Here is a 27,403-nt window from a genome sequence, read left to right as displayed (position 1 = left end):
GGCACCTGTCATCAGAACAGGCTTATTTAACACCAAGTATGTACCAGAGATTGGATAGCATATAGAGGCAGGGTGTTTTAAGGCAAGGGATAAAAGTCTGACAAAAGAGAAAGAGAGCTGAATGTAGCCAGAGAGCGTTGAATCCCCACACCTCTCATTAAGTACCTCGCCCAAATTCTCTCATATCTGCCTTTTCTAACTTGGTATCCTCCTCTTTTCCTCTAGGGTCTTCCTGGTAAAGATGGTGAAGTTGGTGCTCAGGGACCTCCCGGCCCAAGTGTAAGTATGATTTTTTCGTTATTATTGTTTGCACTTTCTGCACTTTTGGCAGCTACTCCCTTTAACTCCTATTGCCTCTTGAACATTTCTTTGATTTCCATCACAGGGTCCTGCTGGAGAAAGAGGTGAACAAGGTCCAGGTGGAGCTCCTGGATTCCAGGTGAGAGATCTTACAGTCAAGACTATGTATGTTTTGTCCTCAGTAAAATTGCATCTGGTTGTTTAATGTGTTGTTTTAACTTGGTTTGTTCTGTTTCCTTGCTTCCAGTCTTCCAATAACTTTGCCATTTTTGTAAAAATGAGCTAGAAGGGGGAAAGAGCGGGGGGGGGGGGTCAGAGAACAAAAGAGTAAATAGAAGGGCAAAACATTTTCCCACAATGAGGACTAGGAGCTTACAGTTGGAAAAAATGAAAAATTCCATATGTGAAATCCAGGACAACAGACTGTAAATTTTGGTGTCAGTGTAGACAATTATGATAACTGCAAACCTCTTCAAAACAATATTTCAGTGCTATTATTTTATATTGCTAAGAAATCTAACCCTTTCTCCATCTCTAATGTCCTCTTGCAGGGTCTTCCTGGTCCTGCTGGTGCCACTGGTGAATCTGGAAAGCCTGGTGAACAGGTCAGTAAAGGGCAGGATTGCCAAATCTGGCTTGAAATTCCTGGAGATTTGGGGGTGGACAGTGAAGTCTGGGGCAGGGTGGAGGAGCTCAGCAGGAATATGATGCCACAGAATCCACCCTCTGAAGCTGCCATTAGCTCCAGGAAAAGCTGGTATTTGTAGTCTGGAGATCAGTTGTAATTCTGGGAGAATTGCAGGCCCTGCCCAGAGTTTGGTTACCATAGCGGTGGGTTCCTTTGAAGGGTGTTTCAAAGTGAAATAATAGGGCCTTCACACATCTTTGGTTGTGGCGTGAGCATCCTGACTCATTTGAAAAGCCTTCCTCCCTACATATATAGTTATTGCATATGTCTGCCTAAGCGGTTTAGTTATATGTGGATTTCCTTCTCAAGCAGAATATACAGATAAGGCACTTTCCAAAGGATTCACTATGAACACTTGGGGGAAGGTGTGGAGGTCAAGAAGACTCCCTTGCCTCATACCCTCCACAGAGTGTGAGAGCAAGGTTCTTCCTCCTCTTTTCATAGCTCTGCAGAAGGAAGATCATTCGAACTAAGGATGCCAGATCAGAATTTCCGATCCTCAAATCACAGTGGATATTTAGTGTTTCCTCCTCCCCCGCCTAGGTGGGCCTTCAGTTTCAGATATCATGAAATGAAGGCAAGACTTTTAAACAGAGGGTGTGATCCTAGGACCATTTTCTTGGGAGTTCCATAGGACTTATTTCTACGTAAGAGGCTCAGACAACTCATTTTGGAGGTCTTGTGAGGCTTAGTAACAAGACAATGGATTGGATATGATGGGATGGCCCACGAAGCCTTTCTATCCTCACAAGTTTATGATCATTCATCCATCTGAAGTTGTTATTTTAAGGAAGGCATTTGGGGGGTTATGCCCATTCATGTCTCCCGCATTTTTAGCTAGACACCATTAAGGTTAGCTGTGTGATATGGATGGCAAATTCTCTGCTACCCAAAGGAAGAGAATAGTCACATATTTCCAAATCTGGACTCTGTCTGTGTACCTCCTCTCCTGGACAAGTTTCGCTTCCAGACTTACTCCTCTGTCCTTCTCAAGGATTCAAAAATTCCAGCGTTAGAAGGAAACAAAAGCCATAGAACCTAACCTTGAGGAATAAGGCAGATGAAGAATCCACATATTGCCACACAGCTGGACCATATAGCAGCCTCAAGCAGATCAACGAGGATACCCACATGCTTTATAAAGATACTTTGTCAGATGTAAACATAACCTCGTTTTGTCCTTCTTCACAGGGTCCCCCTGGTGATGTTGGTGCTCCTGGTCCATCTGGCGCAAGAGTAAGTGATCTTCTGCATACACGCTGGTCTTCTGTACATCTTCCCATTTATTTGCTGTTGCGTCCTACAGCAGAAATGTAACCGGCTCTGTTTACTCCTTCTTCTACCTGTAGGGCGAGAGAGGTTTCCCCGGTGAACGTGGTGTCCAAGGCCCTGCAGGTCCTACAGGCCCTCGTGGTGCTAATGGTGCTCCTGGTAATGATGGTGCTAAGGTAAGGGCTCCCAGAAATCGTTTCAGTAGGAGTGAAAACCAGGCTGTTTCAAGAAATCTGGAGGCCAAATATAACTCTAATGCAAGCTCAACCCTCCACCTACCTCTTATCCTTAATTGCGCTTGGAGAATTTTCTTTGTTAAGAATATGTTGTAACGAGAGCTGGATAGTTATTTTATATATACACACAATATAAGTTTCCTTATACCACCTGTGACTAGCAGCAGCTTTCCAGCAGCAGACCTGCTACCCCTATTACCTGAGACCCTTTTCCTGGAGATGACCAGGGAATGAACAAAGCAGCTCATGCAAGGTTCAGCTATGACCCTATTGACAAGGGCTGGAGGAATATTTTAAATTTTCCATACCCCCAGGATCAATTTTTTTAGCCACTTGGACAATCAAGTGGATGATTGTAATCACAGTCATTTAAATTCACAAACCCCTGAATCTGAGCAGCGGGGGGAAAACGCTGCCTGTTCTTTCTCCGATTTTCCAGAAGAAATTCACGTTGGCTGAGATGCCAGGTCTTGTTTCACCAGCATTCCAAAGAAAAGACTGTGTCAGGCTCCTGGTCTATGTTTCTAGCCATGGTCTAAATGCATAGTAAGGTGATGATGACCTTTGCCCATAGTCTGTCTCTGTCCTGAAAGTGCTGGTCCCCCCACCCCATCTCTAGCAAATCTGCCTTTAACAAAAAAGGATGGGAAGGCCTCATTGTGTGAATTAAAGAGAAAAAAAATTCTACACTGCACAGAAATGAAAAGCTACAAGATATTGCCCTGTCCTTCCTTGCAATAATTCTCACTAGAGTCTGTTTCTGTCTGAGGGACTGGGTTAACCAAACCACTTGGGGGTAAAGGGTAAAGCCCAAGCAGGAGTGATCTTAGCCAGAGGCCAAAAGAAGCAGCTGCTTGGGGTCCCATACTGGGAGAGGCCCCAAACACTCAGTCACCACACCCCAGAGGGGGAAAAAGAAGAACAGGCTCCTGCTGCCACTCATGGCCACCCACCCACCTTACACAGGGAGAGGGCTTGGCCTTAGCGGGAGGGCAGCAGTGAAGTGCCAGTAATTCTGGAGCCATATTCAGGACTTTTGGCCAGGCCCCCATAATCACTAAGACCGCCTTGTGCCCCGGGCTCCTTCCATCAGCATCTAGAGCAACAACCACTCGAAACACAGCTGGTTTTACATTATGAAACAAAAGAAAGGAATGGATTTATTTTGGCACCAAAACACTCAGAAATATTGTGGCCAGGTGTCATTTGCCCCAAAGTACCTATATAACTGCTTTCTTTATTTACTTCATTTATACCCTGCTTTTCTCCCCAATGGGGACCCAAAGTGGCTTACAAAATTCTCCCCTTCTCCATTTTATCCCCATAACAACCCCGTGAAGTTGTTAGGCTGAGGGTGTGTGACTGGCCCAAGATCACCCCGTACAAGTGTTTAGGAAGCTAGAGTTTTTAATAGCCTCTGAGCTAAACGTTTTTTTCCTGGGTATGGAGGGAGTTAATGGGGTTTTATTTTATTATGGTTGGTTTTACTTCAGAATTGTAAGCTGCTTGGAACAACAAGGAAAAGGCAGCGATTAAACATTTTAATAAACAAATTGCTTTCTCCTAGCATAACGAAACTGTTTGGACATCTGAAAAAACTAAATACTTTTAGACAACAGATGTATGTGTGCATGTGTGCGTGTGCATGCATGTGCATGTGTACCTGCATATGTGCATCAGTCCAGATGGGGTTCGGTGGTTTAGCTTTTCGATCTGGTACTTTATCTCTGTTTCTGATTTTTGTCCACTTCTATTTTGTTGGCTCTAGGGTGATGCCGGTGCTCCTGGTGCTCCCGGAAGTCAAGGTGCCCCTGGTCTCCAGGGTATGCCCGGTGAACGTGGTGCTGCTGGACTTCCTGGTGCCAAGGGAGACAGAGTGAGTATCTGGACCATTAAAACCATAGCATCAAAACAACAGGGATCCAGGGAGCAGACCTGGTAATGACCCCTTTTGTAGCCACTAACAGCTGTGATGAAGCAAAGGAGGGACTGGGCAAAAGCTCCCAGCAGCTCCTCCTTTCTCACCCAAAGTTCCTCTCAATTTCTTCAGGCATGTCTGTATTCTTCCTCTTTTTTGTCTCCTTTTTCATGCTATTACATTTTTTCAACTTAACTTCCCATGGAAATTAGAAGGAAACAGGGTTCTCTCCTGCTCTATTTTATCCTCACAACAAAACTATGATGTAGGTTAGGCTGACAGAGAAACTCAAATCACAAAATGACACTGGCTCTCTAGATACTTCTCCATCCATCCATCGCTCTCTAGCAACATATCCTCCATTTTTTCCCCTACTTTGAAACATACAGCTTGGATATGGTGAGCAACCACAGGAAGCTCAAACTACTGTACTGACAGCAGTCCTCTGGAACTGCAGGCCAAACATCTTTCCAGGCCTTTCCACCAAGCTATGGGCCCTCTATTAGCATCATCACATAAGAGCAAGAAAGGATCTGTAGATATTCTGTGCATGTAGGTATTGTTCTTCCTCACAATTCCTAGTAGGCAGGTGATTCTTTTGTAAAGGCAGAACAGTAAACTGTTTGCCTCAAGGGTTTAAAGAGGACACAATCCAGGATCCTGTCTTTTCTCTCCAGCAGTTCCTTCCCACCAATCTTCATTTGGAATCCTAATATGAATTCTGAAAGGCCAACCAAATTTCTCTCAGGGTTTTGTATTTCAGATGTGTTGCGCCCTCTTGACAGAGCTCTTCCTTCACAGTGCTTCCCCTGTTCTGTTCTATTTAGTGCTTCATAGTCTTCTGTGTCTTCCTTCCTAGGGTGATGCAGGTCCCAAAGGGGCTGATGGTCATCCCGGCAAAGATGGAGCTAGAGGACTGACTGGACCTATTGGCCCACCTGGACCTGCTGGTTCTCCTGGTGATAAGGCAAGTGCTTTACTTTATGAACCTTCTTTCTTGAAAACCTCTAGTGATCTCCAGTTGTTAGGTATCCTGGGAGGTGTTTCAATGAGTTACATGTCTTTCCTGGCATTTATAGAAAATAGCATTTCCTGCTTAGCATTGTCTGTGTGTATATAGACCTTAAAGTGTGATGCAGACTTCTGTAGAGAAGCAAAGACAGTTGCCACAGGGCAATGTAAGCCTGTTCTTGAATCCCGCCCCCCCCCTGTTGTGTATCCTGATTGGTTGGAGTGCTGGTATATTCCTTTCCAACCAATACAAATCCACAGTCCTCACCAGGATTGACAGAATCGATTAGCAATTGGGGAAATCCCTTTTTCCCACAAGACTGGGGGAAAGATTGGGAAGCATCACATGCCTTCATTGGACCCTGGCTCTTTAAGATGAGATAAAATTGTCCAGTCTAGCATTGTAAGAATTCAAGCCGTGATTGGTTGGACCAGTCTTTGGTTTCACCTGAACCCCAGTGGCTTTGTGAAGCAGCCTAGATATGGGAAGCAAACAAAAAAGTCCAATGGAATGTGAGTCTGTATCAGGCCCTTCCCTAATATGTCCAGAAAGACCTTTGGCACTGCTCAGTTTTCAAATTAAAGTAGTGGCTGACAACTAAATTAACCAGTGGGACAATCTGGGGTTAGACACTAGTGTGAGATGCCAACCTTCTTCCTTTTCCATCTTACTTGCTTGCCCTGTTACTGGCTGAGGTTGAAAGACCCAGACCAGTTTGCCTTCCATACATGGTAGATGTATTTGCCCTGTGGCGCAGTGTGGTAAGCTGCAGTACTGCCACCCAAGCTCTGCTCACAGCCTGAGTTCAATCCTGGTGGAAGCTGGGTTCAGGTAGCCGGCTCAAGGTTGACTCAGCCTTCCATCCTTTCGAGGTCGGTAAAATGAGTACCCAGTTTCCTGGGTGTAAAGTGTAGTCGACTGGGGAAGGCAATGGCAAACCACCCCGTAACAAAAGTCTACCAAGAAAACGTCGTGATGTGACGTCCCCCCATGGGTCAGTAATGACTCAGTGCTTGCACAGGGGGACTACCTTTGCCTTTTTACCTTTACATGGTGGATGTATACTGGTGGACATATTCAAGACACGAGAAGGAGAACTGGTGCTAAAAGACTCCTTTTGATATCCAGAAGGGCATAGGTGAACGTGGTGAACCAGCAGGTGATCTGGGCAGATTTGTCTACAGATTGTCTCGTAGATCACCAGTCTCCAACTATCGAGACAAAGGAATCCCCAGCCCAACCTTATATGTAGTATTTGAGAGGGTATGCTCAGATCCTTTGCCAAAGGTTACAAACAAGCTGATCTGAAAGGCAGAGTTCTAGAGGTCACTGGTGCATATGAATTACACTGCATCGGGCATAGCCAGGATTCCACCTCTCCTTTCCAAACAGAACTTCTCACTCAGTCTGCTTTATGCACAATCCTCAGATTCGCTCTCTCAAGTCAGTTTTGCCCTTCCAACTTCAACTACTGTAAATGGGAGCAAAACTTTGGCTTTCACTCAATGGATCTCAAGCATGATATGAAGGCAATTTTAAAAAATCTACACTTTGAATTTAAATATTTGGAATGCTACAATGTATGTCAATTGGAAAAGAAGCATTCACAATCAACAACAAATTTTCCAAAGTCTGTACTTCATCATATGTACTTTACCAGAGTAGGTCTTTAAAAATTATCTACTTTATATAGAATGTGATTAACTTATGGGAAGCTGCTGTCTGGATGAATCCTGGGATTTTGTGCCTTTTTAAGATTGGCATTATATTTGGTGATCTCTCCTGGCTCTCTGGAGTTTGACGTTGTCTTTTGTTTTCATTCTTCCCCAGGGTGAAGGTGGCCCTGCTGGTCCTGCTGGCCCCACTGGCGCTCGTGGTGCTCCCGTAAGTACTTTTCCCCTTTGAGACACCTTTCTTCCTCTCTTCCTTCCTTGGCCCTCCCTCTCATTGTTGGCCATGTTGATCACATGAGTCTCCCTCTTCTCTTTTCCAGGGAGATCGTGGTGAACCAGGCCCTGCTGGACCTGCTGGATTCGCTGGCCCCCCTGTAAGTACAATGGCAGATTTAAGTTCTCAGTGAATTGTCTGTCCGCATGTATGGGAAAAGATGGATAGTAGGTGAACCTTCCATTTTGTGGATATGAAATTGAACGGGATTGGCTCCCAAACACACAAAATGGATTACATTATTGACATCAGGAAAAATTAAAATGAAATTGGTACTGTGATTGTTCAGTTAACACCAGTAATAGCACAAACAAAATGCCCCTGTTTGGATGTATCTATTTCCTCTTTCTCCATTCCAGCTACAACAATTGTGTGAGCATAGAATCAGGACACACTTAATGGGCCAAAGCCAAACTAAGTGTTTTTTTCAATGGCTTTTGCCATTTTGGTCCAGTTTCATGGATGCTTGAACCAACAGACAGCAAGTCATCATCCTCAAATTTTGGAATATTTTCAAGACTGGGCCAATTGCAGCCTGGACTTGAGCACCTCAGAAGAGAGTTACAAGATCCCAAAGTGTAATAGAAAAATTAACTTGGGCTAGTTTCTTTGGTGATAGTTTTGCACATCTCATCTTGACTGACCTCCCAGTAGCTTTGTGTGGTTAGTCAAGACGAGAGATAATAATTTGCTGCAAAGCTACCCAATGAATTCATAGCTGGGGGCTGGGGTTTGAAATTGGGTCTCCCATGTCCAAAACATCCATAAAAGCACAAAGGAGCGATCCCATTATGTAATCAATGGTGAGGTGAATCAGTGCAGCCTCTCTAATATTTGGAAGTTATGTCATCATCAAACCTCCTTTGCCCCATGTGCACTGCTTCCCCCCTAGCTTGAACAGACAAACTTATGATTCATCCCTTCACATCTGACTGGTCAACAGAACTATGGAGGAGGAATCATCAGAAATCACATGATCTGGCCTCTTGTGGTTCAGTAATTTAGCTTAGGCAGATATACGTGGTGGACATAGAGAAAGACACCATATTAAGGTCTATCTAGCTTGCTCTTTTCAGCCATCTGTTCCTCATTATTTGTTCCTGCTCACCTCTGCAGGGTGTTGATGGACAACCTGGTGCTAAAGGTGAAACTGGTGATGCTGGTGCTAAAGGTGATGCTGGTTCCCCTGGCCCTGCTGGAGCTACCGGACCTCCCGGACCCGCTGTAAGTGGCCCATCAGAGTTTCCTAACCAATTATTTGAACCCTCATCGCAGCCTTTAGCTAATGCTGTCTTCTTTGTACCTGTTGCAGGGTGCTGTCGGTGCTCCTGGACCCAAAGGTGCTCGTGGAAATGCTGGACCCCCTGTAAGTGCTTTTTTCTGCTTTATTAAGCTAGCTGCAAATCAAGCCACACATTCAAAATATCACACGTTAGCCAAGAACTCAGGGCATGTAGGTCCCAAGAATATCTTACGTATTTATCCTAGTTAAAATGAACTTTGGTCAGGATGGAGATTGTTATAACTCTCAGCAGCAGCTAAGTGTGCTGGGTGCTGTACACATCGCAGGAGAGATGCAATCCCTGCCAAAGAAGTTACAGTCTGTGTTAGAGGAATAGCACAAAGCTCTTTCCAACTGTTCCAAAATGTTTAATCCGTGTCCTCAGGGGACTTGCTACTTCATGGTTAGGAAAAGATCTCATGTTAGTTGTTGTAGTTAGTTACTGTATTTCTGTATCATTTTTCCTTGTTGCTGAGAGCAGTTTATAATAAAATAATCAAATTATATTGCCCCTCTCTCTCCACATACTTTCCTAATATTAGTCTCTGCTGCTGAGTGAATGTATTAGCCTCTCCTCCAGGACAAGAAGTCTTTAATAGCCTGAAAGCCAGGCAGGGAAAAGCCTGGTACTGCTTTTGAATGCTCACTGGCATTAATCTCATCAGATATGAGCAAAATTTCCTACCAGGAAATCCTGTCTAATTGATTGCAGATCATTTGGACCACATAATTCAAGCTGGGCAATGCAATATATATGATGCTCCCCAGAAGACTGAGATTTTACTTCTGTATATCTGCATATCCCTGTAGAACTTTAGCAGCACTAAGGCACTAGAAGTGCTGGGAGAGCATCTTTTGCAGGAAAAGTCATGGCATTGCAAGGAGATGCCTAGGTTTAGATTTGCCAAGCCTCAGCTCAGAAGAATATGAACTCAATTCAGAATCGTTGCAACATTCCCCTTGGTAGGTCATCACTGTTAGATAGAAACACAGATCCACTTTACAGAAAAAAAAGTTGTTGAAATTGAACCATCTCCCCCAATTCCTTTTACAGGGCGCAACAGGATTCCCCGGAGCTGCTGGAAGAGTTGGACCCCCTGGTCCATCTGTAAGTACTCCCCCACACACAACACGTTAATTTTATTCTTGGCAATAATTTGGAAGGTTACTGCATAGCTCTTTGATGGCTGGTGTGTTGATGCTCTGCAAGGTTTCTAAGATCCCGCAAGAAAATCTGTATGCCCCTCTCAGCAGAGCAGAAATGGTAACTGTAAGGAGGAAGAGATGCAGATGCGATAATAATGGTGAAGCAGTTCAGATATGAATTTTCAAGTTTTTAATTCAAAATTTACAAACTTGATATCCAGATTTCCAAGTTTTAGCAAGAATCTTGAGATCTGGTAGCAAAGGCTGGCCTTCATGGGTAATAGCACACCGTTTAAAATCTCAGAGTGGTGATTTGATTGTTGCCTCAAAGTTTGAGTTCATCACTGCAACTCACATATATAAAAACAGAAATTAAAATGTTCCAGAATTTAAAATGTAGCTACTTCCAAATTTCCAGTATAGGACAGTAGATGAGTCATCAATTTAGTAGTAGCGTTACAGTATGGGAGGGAAATTTCTTTTTCTGAAATTCACTATATAGCCATTGCTTCCTCTTATTCTTTTTTCTCCTTTAAAGGCGGGATTTCTCTTTCATTTACCTTCAAAGAGAAATCAATGCACCTTTTGTAACTTCAGTTCTTAAAGCTGTTTTATGCTGCACGACATAGAGTGGTGTTCTAGCAGGAAGACAGGAAGGTTTGAGAAGATCTGCTACAGAGTTTGCCTGCCGCTAACTATCTGCAGAGTGAAATTCTGAAATTCTGCAGACCCTCCCTTCCTGTTCCATTTCTCTTTATATTTTTCTTTGATCAAAATGCAGCTGATCAGAAATAGACTCCAAATTACTAAAAAGAAGAGATACGGATTGTTAGATTTCAAGGGAAAATGGATAAATAAAATTCCTTTTAACAATGCTATTTAATAGGAATTCAACTTCAGTAGGATTCAAGGGAATGAAAAGGAAGGGCCTCTGGGCATAACCATTCTATAGACTTTAACTGAATAATGGTTATGTCTTCTTCCCAAGGAACTCTCGATATTGTAGTTTGGAGAGAGCTAGGGACTTGTTATGAGAGAAAATTCTCAACAAATTCACCAAATTCCCAGAATGTGTTGAGGAAAACTGTGACAGGCCACTTTCACACTGCTTAGAAAATGGCCAATGTTACAATGAGCTGACCACCATCATCCATGTCATCCCTCCTGACTAAAAACTACCATCCAGCATCACCTGGAAGAAGAACCCTTCCCATTTCCAGTTGCACCCTGAGCAGAATTTCAACCCATCCGGGGGACCTTTCCAAAAGACCCTCCAGAGGAAGAGGATTCTGTGCATCTTCTCAGTAATTGTAAGAGTCACTGACTTGGTTTTTTTCCTGTTCCTTTTCCAAAAGGGTAACACTGGCCTTCCCGGTCCACCAGGCCCTGTTGGAAAGGAAGGAAGCAAAGGACCCCGTGGTGAGACTGGACCTGCTGGCCGCTCTGGTGAACCTGGGCCTGCTGGCGCACCTGGGCCTGCTGGTGAGAAGGGATCTCCTGGTTCTGATGGACCAGCTGTAAGTACATTCTGCAATCTACTTCTCTCTTAGAAGGGCAGCTTGACCCACTCTAGGGATACCCCCATTGTGGAGTCTTCCTTTGACATCCCGTAACAGCTCCCTATTAGCACCTGATACAATACGAATTAGTTTAAATAACCCTTCCGTCTTACATTGCTTTTTAAAATGCCCCGCCTCTTTGGGATGATGACACACTGTTTTATAGGTGTCAGTTATAACATCCTCCAACGGGAAAGGGGCCAAAGGCTCTGTCTGTCTGTGGGGAATCTGGCAATTAGCAACCATAAAGATGCAGATCTTTACGGTCATGTATATCCACAGGAATTATGCATGTTTCAAATTAAATGAACACATTTGGAATGACTAGTTAAAAATTGTTGCCCATCTTACATATGCTCACATTAATTATGTTCATTAGTTGTTTTTGGTTTTTGAAATGTGGAAAATATAAATATGTTTTAAAATGATCCTTAACACAGAATGGGAGGAATCACATTTTACCCCTACCCAAAAACAACAGGATCTGGATTCCTTTAGGAAGGACATGGGTAGAAAGATTCAGAAAAGATGCTGATTGAGTATCAATGAAGGAGGATTCAGGACAACCAACTGTCTTTCTCTTTCCTACAAACCTTTCAAAAAAAATTGTTTCCTATCCTGTTTGTGGATCATAAAAATACACACCAATGGTATGCTTCTTTTTCCAGATTTAACATGTCTCTTGGAGAATGGAGGCTGTCCCTCCTATCAGAACAGTTTCCTGTTGACCTCTCATTCAAGTCTCTTTCCTTTCCCCTTTTCAGGGTGCACCTGGTACTCCTGGCCCACAAGGTATTGCTGGCAACCGTGGTATGGTTGGTCTCCCTGGACAAAGAGGCGAGAGAGGTTTCCCTGGTCTTCCTGGACCCTCTGTGAGTATTTCAGCTCTTATAACTCCTCTGCATCCAGTTTCATCCTGAGCTTTATGGATTGGATTTTTGATCCTCAAAGGAAAGAGGGAGATTTTCTTGCACTGGGGGGGGGGGGGGCGAAGGTATATGTTGAGATCTGGATTAATTTATACTTGAGGGCTGTAAGCCCAAGGGGCAAAAGAGGTTTTCAGAGTCCATTAGGAGAGCTCTTCAGTCTCATATGAACTTTGGAGTTTGCCAAAGGAACAGGGGAAGATGCAGCAAAGGAGAGTTTCTCTGGGATTCTTGCATAGGGGTTGTATGTCTACCACACTGGCCTTAAATATTTTTACACAGAAATAACTCGGTTGAAATAAATGGAACATTTCTGTGTAATTAGAATTACACTTCAAGACTCAATGAGAGACCTTTTGCTCCTCAATGACAGTGTTACTCAGACACCAGTTTTGGTCCTTTTTGGTGACAGGCTTTGTGGTTGAAAAGAAGGATAGGAAATACAGAAATTAAGAAGCAACATGCTATCAATATTTCACCTGCTAATATATATCTGCCTAGACCAGGGATTATTTCCTCGACAAAATACCAAGGGACTAAAAACAGAATTCTGGAATTCAATGCACAGTCCTCCTTTTCCCATTAATATTTGAGAAATCTAAACAGAGATCCATTAAGGCTGCTGTTTCCAACCACAATTAAAAATATTTCTTATCATCTCTAAGGAACAATATTTCATATGAAATGGAGTCCTAGAGACAGAACCTCCCACAAGATGTGGTAGCATTCATCTGCTTGCATTTCATCTGTGCCTTTTGCTTGGCATTCAAAGCAAAATTGACAAAAAAAAAATGTATTTTAAGGGTTATCTTGGTTTGCAATCCTAACAGTACCCTAGAAGCCCACCAATTTGTGGAATTCTAATTTACAGAACCATCCAATGCCTCATAATACAGTTAGTCCTAAAGCTATGCAAACTAGAGATGAAAGAAATTTGTGTTGAGGAAAAAAATCAAGCAAAGTCTTCCGGATCAAATTTAACTTCAAAATCTAGAATGTATGTTCTCCTAATCGGGATATACTTTAAAATTTTCCCGATTGTGGATATAGCTGGCTTCAGAGTGTGGGAAGGGAAAAAGTAGAATTTAAAGTGATGAATTGGCAGATGAAAAACATAACATTATTGCTTTAAGGATTTATCAGTAAGACAAGATTGAATTTTTTAAAAGTTCTTTAAAAATTAAATTCCAAAACAAATCAACTTTTTGAAATTTCACCAAAATTTTGAGATATAGAGCAAATTTTCTCAATTATTACTATCTTGAAGCAACCAGACTTTTACAAACTCTATACAGAACTGTTCTGTAAGATTTACAAAGCACCCAAGATCTCTACAGAAATTATATCCGAGACGTGCCCTTGTGTTATCAACACCTAATATAAGAGATTCTTCCACAATGCTGTACCACTCTCCATAGCAATATAGTTACATAGAAATGATTGTCCCTCTGCTCTCAACTTGATCCCATACCCTAAACTTTGAACTGGTTACTTGCCAGAGGACTAGAACATCATTTAAATTCTGTCTGAATAAGGCTCCTTCTTTCTCTTTGTTGAACTTTAGTTAACTGGTGTATGTACGATTTCCATTTTCTCTCTGGGTTGGATCTACCCAACTTTTCTGCTGGCCAAAAAGGGAGGAAGGGGGTCCCTTTTGGCCACCAAAAAGGTTATGCTGAGGATCATTGGAAAGGACCTGCACGGACAATGTGGATGGAGGCTGTAGTAAGGAGGAGAACTGGATGAAGTTGGGCAAAAAAGCTGACCAGATCCAACCGCATTTCTTTGTCATTCCTCATCTCAAACTGAGTTCTTTCTGGTCTGATCTTCTCAGGGTGAACCTGGTAAACAAGGCCCATCTGGAGTTTCTGGAGAACGTGGTCCTCCTGGCCCAGCAGGGCCACCTGGATTGGCTGGACCCCCTGGTGAAGCTGGTCGTGAGGTATGTCTTCATATTTATCTTTCTACGTCTCCTGTTGTGCTCATTCTTCTTTTGGGAGCCTCCGTAGCATCAGAATCTATTGCCATTAATCACAAATATTATCCATACAAAATGATGCAATTTTAGGAAGAGCCATGGCTCAGTGGAAGAGTGCAAGCTAAGCATGCAGAAGGTCCTAGGTTCAGTCCTTAGTATCTCCAGTTAAAATACAGACAGCGGGACTGGGAAAGAATGTTCCTGAGATGTTGGAGATCTGCTGCCAATCAGAGTAGATGTTATCAGAAAAGGCAGACTATTGATCATTCAGAATGTGGCAGCTTCATAAGGGATCATAGCTCAATGGCAAAGCATCTCCTTAATGTGCAGGAGATCCCAGGATCAATCTCCAGATTTAAAAAAACAAAACCTAGAGAGCTGCTGCGAGTCAGTGTTGATCATATTGAGCTAGAAAGACCAAGGCAGCTTTATGATTTCATAAAGGCTATATATTTCAGTTGCAGAATCTTGATTTTTTTAAATGCTCAGTGCAACATTCTAAATCATTCATTGATAATTAAAATATATATTCTGCTCTTTCATGATATCTCCCTCTCTGCTTGCCCCATAGGGTGCTCCTGGTGCAGAAGGTGCTCCTGGACGTGATGGTTCTGCTGGTCCTAAGGTAAGTTATAACATACAGGGCTGCAGCTTGTATCAAGAACTGATTGGTACCCCATGAAGATAGCATTATGATACACTTTTGTCCTAAAAGCTAACCTCTCAGTGGATCTGATCTTTGCTTCTCTTCCTCATTTTCCTTTCTCGAACAGGGTGATCGTGGTGAAACTGGCCCATCTGGTCCCCCTGGTGCTCCTGGTGCCCCTGGTGCTCCTGGCCCTGTTGGCCCTGCTGGCAAGAATGGAGACCGTGGTGAGAGTGTAAGTGATCATTTCTTTAATTCCGCTAAAATATTAAATTAAATTTTCAGAATCCTCCTCCACTTTGACCTCTGCTTTGCCACAAACTGAACATCATAGTCTCTTGTTCCACATCACTGAATCTGGGAGTTTCCATTCTCTGAAAAAGCAAACATATGTGCATATTTCTGATCACACAGCTTCTGCATTTCACAGTGATCAAGGCCAAATCACATGGGATTAAAAGGGCAGATATGCCACTCCTTCTTCTGAGTGCATGTTCACTGAAGGTGTGCAGGCAAGATCATGCCCATCTGCTTCACTCTAATTAATTTAGAATGACATCCATCATGGTTTCATAAAACCATCACTTGAACCATAAGAGTATAGTTCACTTGAACTATAAGAGTATATTGAAGGAACATGGGGCAGAGAGAACTTGTTTTATTGTTTTGCCAGCCTTAATACGCTTGAATCAGAATTAAGAAGTCACTCATTTGCAATTTTAAATATGTTTACATTCCACTCCCCCAATTTTATTTCTGCTGGTCACTGGACGTTCAAGAACAACATAACAGGAAAAGTAGAGGTGTGCAGTGAGAGAGAGAAATCAGTGGAAATTGCCACCTGCCGTTCCAAAGACTTCTGCCATTAAGGCATGATCTTAAGAACATTTTCTTGGGAATAAGTCCCATTGAATATAATTGGTCTTACTTCTGAACAGATATGCTCAAGGTTTCACTGTAAGTCTGCAGAACTGTGTAGTTGGATACATGTGTCTCCATGACTGTAGATATCTCCTCAAAGGGCCTTGAATGTAAGGAAGCAGTTTTGTTCAAGTGTCCATTAAGGTTTGGAAGTGGTAAACTTTCTGCCTGGCTGGAGGGAGGGAGGAGGGGAGTGTCAGTGTGAAAAAGAAGTGCCACTTTAGAAGCTCAAATGTACACAGAGAGAAGCTGATGAACACTACTGGAGCTGGCTAAAGTATCTGGAGATTTGCAGGCTCGCTCTCTTTAGAATCTCATGAAGTGTCAGATCTGCTGCTCTGCAGGGATATTTGTAAATAAAGCAAACTTTACAAAAATACTATAAGTCTCCAATGCTCTAGACTGTCTTCCAAAGAAAACCAAACCCAAGTCAATGCTGCCCTCGAAGCAGCCCACTGTTTGAAGAAGTAGGATTGCCAACATCTAGGTAGGGTTTGGAGATCTCACGGAATTATAACTGATCTCCAGATGACAGAGACAAATTCCTGTGGAGAAAATGGCTGCTTTGGAAGGTGGTCTCTCCCCTCTCCAAACTCTCCCCTACCCGGATTCCAACCTCAAATCTCAAGAAATTTCCCAACCGTACAAAGTGAGGCATGTGTAAGACTCAGGTTTCCTGTTTGCTGTGATCAGGCTTCTTTATAAACACTGAGATCCTAAAGAAATGTACTGCATACCAAGCACCCTATGAAGATTTTAACCATGCATATTTATATCCTTCTCTTCTCCCTCTTCCCACCCCTCTAGGGCCCTGCTGGTCCTGCTGGTCCTGCCGGTCCTGCTGGTGCTCGTGGCCCTTCGGTAAGTTCGGGGTTAAAAAACTGGTCTTTCTTTCTTTTCTTTTTTTTTTTACAAAAATATAATTAAATTAGTGTTATCATTGATATTCAGCCATTTCAAGATGGCTGCCATTTTGTGATAATTGACTGAAATTTCTTGAGTATTCATTAACCAAATATTTAAACATTTTGAGCTTATGTCTACAGCTATGTAGACTGGCCCATCAGTAATTTTTAAAACGAATCCCACAAAGTGAAATCTTTCTTTCTTTCTGTTTCCAGGGACCTGCAGGCCCTCGTGGTGACAAAGGTGAAACTGGTGAACATGGTGAAAGAGGCATGAAGGGTCACAGAGGTTTCTCTGGTCTCCAGGGTCCTCCTGGTCCCCCTGTAAGTATCTTGCCTTTGGAGCCTAGAGTAGGCCTTTGTGTCACACAGCCCAAAGCTTTTCACAGTCCTTTCCATTCCCATAAAATGGCCAGCAGATGGTTGATTCATTCAACCTCCTCTGATCGTGATTCTCCTAGGCTGTTTCAAGAATTGGTGGGAGAAGGAAGAAAGCTCAAAATGGTTTTCCTGTGCAAGGGAATACAAAATAAATAACTAAAAATAAAAGCCTTAATGATTACAAAAGGTTTTGTAATAGCCTAACTCTTTGATACCCAACATGGCATCCAGCAGTGTGTTTCCTGGCACCTGCTTGAGTAATGGAGATAAAATCCAAAGGGTATTGAATGGAGCAGGAGAAAAAAAGGAGGAGGGGGGTTTCATGCCCCTCCCTACCAGCTAACTATCTAGAAATGTGCTGTGCTTATCCTGGCCAAGCACGCAACGGCAGTGCATCCTCCACTTGGCCACAGAGTTTCTCATTCCTCTCAGTCTGGAAGACCAAGGAACGTACCTCGGGAGTACCCTCTTGGAAGCATCTGCTTCTGTATTGGGAGACTTATTGGTGTGAGGGGCCCCTCTTCAATGGCATTGTGACATCACTTCTGGCCTCTGTAAGGGAAAGAAAAACATTAAATGCCCTCAGGGAGGCATGAGCTGCGCTCTCATGATCTAGTAAGCCCAAACCAGCAACTGACAGCCTTTTTCTAAATCAGACCATTGGTTTTATTTCTACTCCTTCATTTTTTATACTTTGAAGTTGAAGAGAATTGTGAACGACTAATTAATTGATCCCCTACCCACAAAATACATATTGCAAAATTTCAGTGAGGATGAAAAAAGGAAAAGTAATTCTTCACCTGACAATTTCCCTGTGCCAAATTAAAAATATGCCACAATACAGTGATGACTTACTAATTTATAAAAATAAAGATTAGACTAGTTTATGAAGGAGAAGCTTATCAAAAGGCATGATATATAAATGGAGCCCCCATGTGTGTAGTTCACCTCTGAATATCAGCCACTGGGAATATACAATAGAATGTGGCCATCCCCATGCCTGTAATCCCCTCAGAGGCAGTTGACCATTCACTGTGGGAAACAGAATGCTAGACTAAATTGACGTTTGTCATATTATTATTACTATTATTACTATATTATTATTTATTAAATATATGTTTAATAAACAAAAACAACCGTTAATTTCTACAAAGAAATGCCATCTTTTTTGATGAAATCTAATCAAGAAGCCTGCACATGTATGTAACCTGCATGGCAGCAGCTTCAAGAAGAGTCCTAAGGGCTGGGAACTTCTTGGCCTACAGCCTTTAATGTGCAACTACAGTTAATTAGCTAATCATCACACCAGTCCATCTTTTGAAGTTCTTAAATATTATAGCATATTATTTCCCAAATTTCTCCAGTTTCTCTCAGTTTTTCATAATGCTAAGGCAAACAAAAAATAATCTCATGTAGGATTCTAGAGTTTGTCCTGCTGCAGCTGAGCAGATGGAGTAGGCCTCAAGCCTCCATCAGCATATATTGTTCAGTGGATTTCCTGACCAGACAATAATGAGGCAGGCTTCAGTCCACCACTTTAACAGAAAAGTAAAAACTAAAAACTACAGCTGTTCGGTTGCCATCATTTCTTCAGTGACTCTTGACAGTACAACACACTCAATTACTTTTTCAGATGGGCGTAGGGTTGCCAGCCTCCAAGTAGTGGCTGGTCTGGAGATCTCCTGGAATTACAACTGATCTCCAGGCCACAGAGATAAGTTCACCTGGAGAAAATGGAAGGTAGACTCTATTGAGTTATATCTTGCTGAAGTTCTTCCCTTTCCCCAAACCCTGCGTTCTCCAGGCTCCACTCCAAAATCTCCAGGAATTCCCAACTTAGAGCTGGCAACCACACAGTATGAACAGATTAATAACATTTGCGCCCAGACATTAGAACTGCCTAGATCTCCTTTTTAATTTCTCTTTGCTCCGAAATGCAAATGTTTTACCTAGAAGTTGTAAAATGTATGGTATGTTTTATGTATGAATAAGTTGCACGCATTTACTTCCATTGTCTACCTGCCCTTGCTCTCCAAGGTCCAGAAACCTAAAAGTTTTCATTCAGCAAACAATGACCAATACCTCTCCAAACACTCTCCCATTTTGGGGTTATTATGAAGCCTCAGTATGTGCTAGGTTCATAGTACAGTGGGCCATCAAGAAACTTTACAAACCATATGGGCCTGATTATCAACTGCCTTCACTGAGTTTCAGTGAACCACTTCACTAATTTAAATGCAACAATAGTTTTCTCATATGTTCTTCAAAAATTTGATGTACCAAGGTAAATAAATATCGAATTGAATTAACATTTATATCTTCTCTTATTTAGGGTTCTCCCGGTGAACAAGGTCCTTCTGGTGCTTCTGGACCCGCTGGCCCTAGAGTAAGTATGATTGTTTGGCCACTTCATTGGAGACAATATAATAACTATGTTGTCAACCCCCAGGACAGGCCTGGAGATCTTCTAAAATTACAGCTGATCTCGTCTGCAGTTTTCCTGGATAAAATAACTGCTTTGGAGGCTGGACTCTATGATATTATACCCTGCTGAAGTCCCTCCCCTCCCAGGCTCCACCTCCAAATTTCCAGAAATTTCCCAACTCTAATAATAACTCAAAGGTGAACCTGTAGTTCAAACATAGCCTGTCACATGGAGAGGCCATGGTTCAGTTACAGATCAATTGCTTTGCATGTAGAAAATTCCAGGTTCAATCCATGGCACATCCAGTTAATAAGATCATGTAACAGGTAATGTGAAAGACTTCTACCTGAGGTCCTCCAGAACTGCTGCCAGTCAAAGTAAACGATACTGACCTTGATAGACCAAGAGTCTGACTCAGTATAAGGCAGCTTTGTTTGTTCATATCAGCCACTTCAATAGGGAACAAATTAATAGAATTTAACTGTAAATCATATCAATTCTTGAAAAGGACTGATGTCTTGCAGAATAAAACGTAAAATCTTTTATTTTAGGATTCCATTTTCTCCATATATCTTCCAAATTTTCTTGCCCTGTCAGCTCAAAAAAAGATTTTGGTAACTTCCCTGTTTTCATTTGAGCTGACTTTGACTGTCTGTCTAACTGCAGATTAACAACTCCATTAAAGTCTCCAGTCATTAAAATTTGGTCATAGGAGTATTGGTCTAATTTTTGAATTAACTCCTTGTAAAAATCATCTTTAGCTCCGTTAGGCGCATAAATTCCTAAAACCAAAGTCTTTTTAAAATTCAACATTATTTCTACCGCCAAATATCTTCCATCTTTGTCTTTAAAAATTAATTTTGGATCCAGTTCTTCCTTTACATATATCACAATCCCTCTTTTCTTCTGTTTTGCAGAAGCCAAAAATTCTTTTCCTAATTGTCCATTTTTAAGAAATTTAAAGTTTTGCTCTTTAATATGTGTCTCTTGTAGACATATTATATATAACAATGCATTTGTGCGCTCTCTTCTTGACAGGGTCCACCTGGCTCTGCTGGTGCTGCTGGCAAAGATGGTTTGAATGGCCTCCCTGGTCCTATTGGCCCACCTGGTCCCCGTGGTCGTACTGGTGATGTTGGCCCTGCTGTAAGCATTCCCTCCAATTGTGGGAGTCTCACAACTGCCATGAGTTGGGTAGAGGAGAACTTTGTGGTCAATTCTCATTCTTCTTCTTCTTCTTATACAGGGTCCTGCTGGTCCTCCTGGTCCCCCTGGCCCTCCAGGCCCACCTAGCGGTGGCTTTGATTTCAGCTTCCTGCCCCAGCCTCCTCAGGAGAAAGCTCATGATGGTGGCCGTTACTACAGAGCTGATGATGCCAATGTGATGCGTGACCGTGACCTGGAAGTCGACACCACTCTCAAGAGTCTAACCCAGCAGATTGAGAACATCCGTAGCCCCGAAGGAACCCGGAAGAACCCAGCCCGTACTTGCCGCGACCTGAAGATGTGCCATGGAGACTGGAAGAGTGGTGAGTGCCAACAAAGCCAATTCTGAGGTGTCAGATTTGTGTTTCTTTTAATAATCCTCTCTTCTGGACCATTTCTGTCCTGTGTTGCCAAAATGGATTGTTTTCTTCTCGTGCATCAATCTTCTCACCTCTCTTCTTCCATTATTGATAGTTCTCCTCATCTTGGGCCTGTCTCTGCAACCAGCTTTTTTTAAAAAAAGTTTTTGAATTTATAGTTTTTGAGTCAGGGCAAAAAACCCCAAAGAATTTCCCTATGAGACCCAACTGGCCAGTGATTCATATCTGCTCTTGGAGTCTGCTTCCAAAAATGGATTGCTTGAGTCATGTGGAAGTATTAGAGGCAACTCTCAGCAATGGGGTCTGCATTTTACAGATTCCAGGAAAGCTACAGAGAACTGCCTGACCAGGTCATTCAAGCTTTCCCAAATCTTCCCCACTGGCCCTGCCAAACAAAAATACCCTGTTCAGATTGCCACTTCTTGTTTTAATCACCACTTTTTACAATATGTTACTTTTTTCTTTTGCTCTGGCATTCCCCAGCACACTGTGGGTCCATATAGTTCTGTACCTTTTTTGTTTTATCTGTTGCCCTCTTTGGTTGGCATTTGGTGAGGCTTCAAAGATTTATTTTCTTGAACTGGTGAGGCTACTGTGTCAACACCTGGGAACCACAAGCATAGGGGCATCTGTGGGACAGGAGAGTGTACAGAGGGCAAACTTCCTTTTGCAGTGTGAGCTTTCCAACTCCATTATGTATTTCCCTGTCATCACCTTCATTCATCCTTCCTCGTTAGGCGAGTACTGGATTGACCCCAACCAAGGCTGCAACCTGGATGCCATCAAGGTCTACTGTAACATGGAGACTGGAGAGACTTGCGTCTACCCAACACAGACCACCATCTCCCAGAAGAATTGGTACAACAGCAATAACAAGGAGAAGAAACACATCTGGTTTGGTGAAGCAATGACTGATGGCTTCCAGGTGAGATCATGACCCAATGAGAGAGAGAAGATTAAACTATGAGTAATTTGAGCTGGGACTACCAAGTTTATGCCATGCGATAGGAATAATGAGAGTTCCTTCATAGTCAGGTTTATTCAGGTCCATCTCCTGAGCTGGGACTTGTATGAGTTCATTCAGGATTATGTGTGGGTGCCACAGACAGAAGAGGCAAGCAAGAGGATTTGTTTGCATGGCTGGAATCTATTTAGCTTGGGAAAGAGAAGATTGAAAATGAACATCTTAATAGCATTCATGAGATCTAGGAAAACCCTCAAGGAAAGTAAGGCATCCAGATCTGCTCCCTACTGCATCTTCATCAGTGGGGGAGTCTTCAAAAGTTATTTCAGCAAAGATTTGATTGGCTTTGGTTAGGTAGATTTGATCCAAAGGACAGGAAGAGTATCTGGAAGGTCTGTTAAGGTTATACCCTGCCTTATTATTCTCAAAGATCTCCATCATTATAGATTACAGTTAACAAATTTGTTTCATTTCCAGTTGAACAAGCATATTGGGCTTGATGCTCTGTGAAATCAATTCCAACTCCATGACTTTTAGAAAGGACATTTTTTTTCAAAAGCAAAAATAGGCCAATATCCAGATGCCATATTGAGGTCACCAGCTAAGAGGGGTTAGGGCCAGCTTGAAGGAGCTATACTTGGTACTTGAGCCCTGTTCAAGAGATGAAGATGTATACATCTCTCCATCTCTCTTTGCATCTCTTGTGTTCTACTGGTTGTGTTTACTACTGGTTGGATTCTGGCTTCATAAAACAATTTGTGATTACTTGGGCTTTGCCCAAGGCTCAAGATTTTTTTCCTCCATAACTAGAAGGGCACTCTTTGCATGGAAAGAAAGATAGAGGTTAAGTCGCTTTCTGGTTATAGCACAGGGATTTCTAAAAGAGGTAGTTTTTGAAAGGTGATGACTTGAGCGCACTGACAAATTTCTGCTTTCTTTGGCAGTTTGAATATGGTGGTGAGGGATCCAACCCAGCTGATGTTGCCATTCAACTGACATTCTTGCGCTTGATGTCTACTGAAGCCTCCCAGAACATCACCTACCACTGCAAGAATAGTGTGGCTTACATGGACCAACAAACTGGCAACCTGAAGAAAGCTCTGCTCCTCCAAGGCTCCAATGAGATTGAAATCAGAGCAGAGGGCAACAGCCGCTTCACCTATGGAGTCACTGTGGATGGTTGCACGGTGAGTCTTTGGGCCTTGAGTGGAAAGGCCAGCCTGTACAGCCTGTACCAAGTCCAGGAGTAGAGGGGTCTAATGGCTTTTTAATTCTCAGACAGAAATCTTAAAATGGGTTACATTGTTTTACTGATAGAGAGCTTTACCCTGTTTTCTCTGTATCTTCTGCTAAGACTTTTATTGATACTCTGGAAGTACAGTTGATATCTGAGAAGGGAGTCAACATAAAAGAGCTTATAAAGGTAGAATGAGGGACTGGGAAAGCAGAACTAGGCAGGTGTCAGTGCACGAGTAAGGGCTGCAGACTCCAGACTCCAATCCAGCAAATGTAATCTGTATGAAGAAACATGTCTCACAGCAGGTGTGTCAGATGTTTGTTTAAATGGAAAGCGGGATCCCTTGAAAAGGGATTTCCATATGCCATAACCTACTTATCCATGGATATAATAGAATCTTTATAATCTTCTGTTTGCTTTCATTGTTTGGATCAGGGACATTGTTTTGATTATTTAATTTTCAAGGTGCATTCTGAACTTTGGCCCTAACCTAAGGAATATTTTAGAAGGCTAGCATGATGCCATTCAACCATAAGGCTAGTCTAGGAGACTATTGGGACTCAAGATTTCTCAAGAAACAGGGACATATGGGCAAATTGTACTGTTCCTTGTCCTTGCATGCTGGCTTCCTCTAACCCTATGGACCTAGGTTCTGTTCTCTCATATGGACCACGGCAATTTCTCCAACTTCTTGCACTGATTCTGCCTGTTTTCTTTTCTGTTGGCATTAATTCTCAGAATTCTTAATACTGGAGTAATGTTGCTCCTCTGAAAACCTGCTAGAAATATGTAGAATGCCTCAGTCTCTTGTCAAATGTAGAATCAATGGCAACCAAGATAGAGAAGTGCCAAGAAGATGGAATCGTTGGTTAGGAACATAACTGGCCAAAGTGGGAAAATTTAGACAGGGGCTATTCTAACACAGAAGTATGATAGGCCTTATACCAAATTTTAATTTCTTCTTGTTTTCCCTTCCTCTGCAGAGTCATACCGGCAGCTGGGGAAAGACAATCATTGAATACAAGACATCAAAAACTTCCCGGTTGCCCATCATTGATGTGGCTCCTATGGACATTGGTGCCCCAGACCAGGAATTCGGCCTTGAGATTGGACCAGTCTGCTTCTTGTAAACCCCAAAGGAAACCTGACAGTTTAAAAAATAAAATAAAAAACAGCCAAAAAAGAAGGAAATTTCACATGGACTTGAATTTGTGTCTTTTTCTATCCATCATCTCTAAAACTATTTTCGTTTCCGTTAAAAAAAACAAAAAAAGCATTAAACCAAAAAAATAAAAATAAATGACTTTTCAAAAATAATTAAGGAAGTGCATCCACTTGCTTGACTTTTTTTTAAATTAAAATCCCCGAAGACAGAATGGTTTGATTTTATCTTTTTTTAAAAAACAAACAAAAAATCAAGTAATATCTTGGGACCATTATTTGCACATTCCAAAAATACATATATAACAAACCAAGCAACACCTGAAATCCAACAACCCATTTTGAAATATCTGTTGTTTCCAGCAACAAGAACAATGCTAAACAGGTAGCTGAACCTGACCTTTACAACTCTATTAAAAATCCTCCCACCGCTCCAAAACCTGGAGTTGGAAAAAAAATTCCCCAAATTTACCCACAAGCCACCTTTCTCTGCCAGTAACTTTATACAGAGTTGTGTGTGTGTTTTTTTTTTACATGAAGGAATACCACTGAAAAGAGTCTTTCAACCATCTGAAATGTGCATTTTTTTCTGTTTTGTTCAGTCGGCAACAAGTCCAAATACACGTGTGGCATTTAGTTGTTTCCAAAATAGGATCCTGTTTGGACAAAGAATAGGTAATAAAAGTGCCTGACTCTCTGAGAGAGCTAAGAAAATAGGGGAAAATGTGTTTAAGAGCTACAAATGTTTTGTCGATGAACAACTAAAGGGAAAAAAATGACCAGTAATACCAGAAAGCAGAGAAAATGTAATGTTAAATGTATATTATTGTTGTATGGACGGCTACCTCACCATTGTCATATTCAAGTACTTTGGGGTAGTTTGGGGTTTTTTTTAATGCTAGCGCCAGGTTGCATGGTGGGAAGTTGGGCTGGGTTCCAGGTTTAGATAAAGGTGCTAATTGTGTATTTTATTATATTTTTTCTTTTTAGTCTGCTATGTTAATAATTTGCAGGTCCCAAGGGATTATTTTTTTGAGGTGATAACCTAAAGAAACCTCTCCTCAAGCGGAGGTTATTAAGAGGGGCTGTTTGGTGCTATATAGTATTGAGACTATTGGGAAGGGGAAAGCAAATCCGATGCCTTGCTGCCCAAATATACTTGTGAATTTTCAAAAGGTGCTATTTTTTTAAGAAGCAAAGAAAAAAATCCAGGATGAAAAGAAAATCAAACATTGCTACAAGTCGGGATCAAGGTCTGAGCAATTTCTGTCTTTCTGTTGTAAAGCAGGTGGATTCTCTTTTGTCTTCTCTTTTCCCCATTCATTCGATTCTTTTCCACCACCATGGCTTTTTCTTTTGCGATCTCTCCCCTTCTGCATCCATAAACTTTTGTGCCAAGTCTCTCTTGTTTTTCTGTGGTCCTTACTCACGGCTGACATGCTCATTCTTTCCTTCCCATTCATTGTTTTTTTCTCTACTCCTCAACCTTGCTCTCATCTTGACTTTTCCCCTGTCTTTCGGTGGGTTTACCATTCAAGCAAACCCATCCCACTCTTTAACAAGAAGCAGATTTTCTAGGGAGTGTGAGCGACCGAAGATTCTGTACCTATTTTGTATATGTATAATAATTTGAGATGTTTTTAATTATTTTGACTGCTGAAATAAAGCATGTGAAATGATCCAAATACACCAGTTGTTCTTCAGACTTTTCTGTCATGCCAGGCAGGCGTGATGGGGTGATGGGGTGATGGCGGGAAGAGGGGGGACAGGGAAGGGTTTCCTACACTTTATCAGATTTGTCTACATTTCAAATGTAAACCAAAAATTCTGTGTTGTTAACAATTTTGGCCTTCTCCCAAGTAATTTATGGAACTGTAGGCTTGTGAGACTGCTGAGGATTTTCTGTAGAAAAGAAATCTAACTTCCTCTAAGAACCAAACTACACATTTGTGTGTGCATGTTTTTTAAAGAGTCGGGTTCAGGTTCCACAGACCCACTTCGGTTCCCCGAAGCCACACAGTAGCTGCATGGAATGTTTTTTAAAAAAATAATGGAGAATCCAAGTGGGCTTGGAGTGCTGCTGCAGGATGAAGGAGTGCTTCCTCCCAAATCTTTTCCCATGCCAAAACAGTGCTGGGAGGAAGTTCTTTCCCCATTTTTGCTGCTCCACATGAACTATTCTGCTGTGCAGCTACAGGGAACCCGAGTTAGGTCCAGGTTCCCCAGACCCAACTCTTTAAAATCACAAATGAGTAGTTTGGCCCTTAGGGCAACACTTCACGGGGATTTCTGGAGAGAAGCCATGACAGTAAAACCGATTTTAAATATGCAGTGTAGACAAGCCCTAGAAGAGGAAAGGAATCCAAGAGAGTCCATCTTGCAATTATTCTTTCTTTGCTTACAGATTTCTCACTTTGCATGGTTCTCTTTGTCTCATTTTTATTCTATTCTTTTATGCCTGATATTCCCTCTCTTTCCTCTTTTCCTTCTCTTCTACAACTGGTCATGGTCAATACTCCCCTCCCATATCCTCTCACTCCCCATGATTTAGGTTTGCCACCTTTTTAAATTGACCCTTCTCCAGTGCCTTTTGCTCAGAAATTAATCGGGCATGCATTGCATATTTCACCATTTTATTTTCCCTGCCAAGAAAAGCCTCACCTTCTAAATTTCTATGTGATCCTGGCTACTTTCAGAGACCAGGAGCAGGGATAGTGGAAAGGTTGGTAAATCTAGCTGCCAGCTTCACTGTTCAACAAATTTAATCTTGTGTGCTGTTTCTAAATATTTCAGTGTTCAGATTTTCTCCACATGGATTCCACACTTCTACCACATTTTAGCTGCCAGGAATCCTATAGTTCCCCTCACCCCTAAATCAGAAGTTTATGTGGAGGCATGGGGGGAAAACCCAAA

The 27,403-nt window shown here is 42.1% G+C and overlaps 1 protein-coding gene across 1 annotated transcript in view; it reads left to right on the top strand.

Moving 5' to 3' along the window:
* The window catches only part of COL1A1 (collagen type I alpha 1 chain), a 50,685-nt gene extending 24,506 nt beyond the window's left edge, over nucleotides 1–26,179 (top strand). The window contains exons 27-51 of the mRNA XM_054992279.1: nucleotides 226–279; nucleotides 386–439; nucleotides 852–905; nucleotides 2,180–2,224; nucleotides 2,338–2,436; nucleotides 4,265–4,372; nucleotides 5,274–5,381; nucleotides 7,257–7,310; nucleotides 7,420–7,473; nucleotides 8,490–8,597; nucleotides 8,686–8,739; nucleotides 9,710–9,763; nucleotides 11,157–11,318; nucleotides 12,125–12,232; nucleotides 14,121–14,228; nucleotides 14,836–14,889; nucleotides 15,038–15,145; nucleotides 16,639–16,692; nucleotides 16,953–17,060; nucleotides 19,450–19,503; nucleotides 20,581–20,688; nucleotides 20,789–21,071; nucleotides 21,866–22,053; nucleotides 23,037–23,279; nucleotides 24,313–26,179. Of these exons, the coding sequence (XP_054848254.1) occupies nucleotides 226–279; nucleotides 386–439; nucleotides 852–905; nucleotides 2,180–2,224; nucleotides 2,338–2,436; nucleotides 4,265–4,372; nucleotides 5,274–5,381; nucleotides 7,257–7,310; nucleotides 7,420–7,473; nucleotides 8,490–8,597; nucleotides 8,686–8,739; nucleotides 9,710–9,763; nucleotides 11,157–11,318; nucleotides 12,125–12,232; nucleotides 14,121–14,228; nucleotides 14,836–14,889; nucleotides 15,038–15,145; nucleotides 16,639–16,692; nucleotides 16,953–17,060; nucleotides 19,450–19,503; nucleotides 20,581–20,688; nucleotides 20,789–21,071; nucleotides 21,866–22,053; nucleotides 23,037–23,279; nucleotides 24,313–24,459 (2,571 nt within the window). The 3' untranslated portion in view covers nucleotides 24,460–26,179. The remainder of the gene's footprint in view (nucleotides 1–225; nucleotides 280–385; nucleotides 440–851; nucleotides 906–2,179; nucleotides 2,225–2,337; nucleotides 2,437–4,264; nucleotides 4,373–5,273; nucleotides 5,382–7,256; nucleotides 7,311–7,419; nucleotides 7,474–8,489; nucleotides 8,598–8,685; nucleotides 8,740–9,709; nucleotides 9,764–11,156; nucleotides 11,319–12,124; nucleotides 12,233–14,120; nucleotides 14,229–14,835; nucleotides 14,890–15,037; nucleotides 15,146–16,638; nucleotides 16,693–16,952; nucleotides 17,061–19,449; nucleotides 19,504–20,580; nucleotides 20,689–20,788; nucleotides 21,072–21,865; nucleotides 22,054–23,036; nucleotides 23,280–24,312) is intronic.
* Nucleotides 26,180–27,403: the final 1,224 nt, after the last annotated feature.

This window comes from Eublepharis macularius, chromosome 12 (assembly GCF_028583425.1).
Source record: "Eublepharis macularius isolate TG4126 chromosome 12, MPM_Emac_v1.0, whole genome shotgun sequence".
Taxonomy (NCBI): domain Eukaryota; kingdom Metazoa; phylum Chordata; class Lepidosauria; order Squamata; family Eublepharidae; genus Eublepharis; species Eublepharis macularius.
The sequence above is the reverse complement of the archived record's forward strand: the minus strand, read 5'-3'. Positions and strand labels throughout refer to the sequence as shown.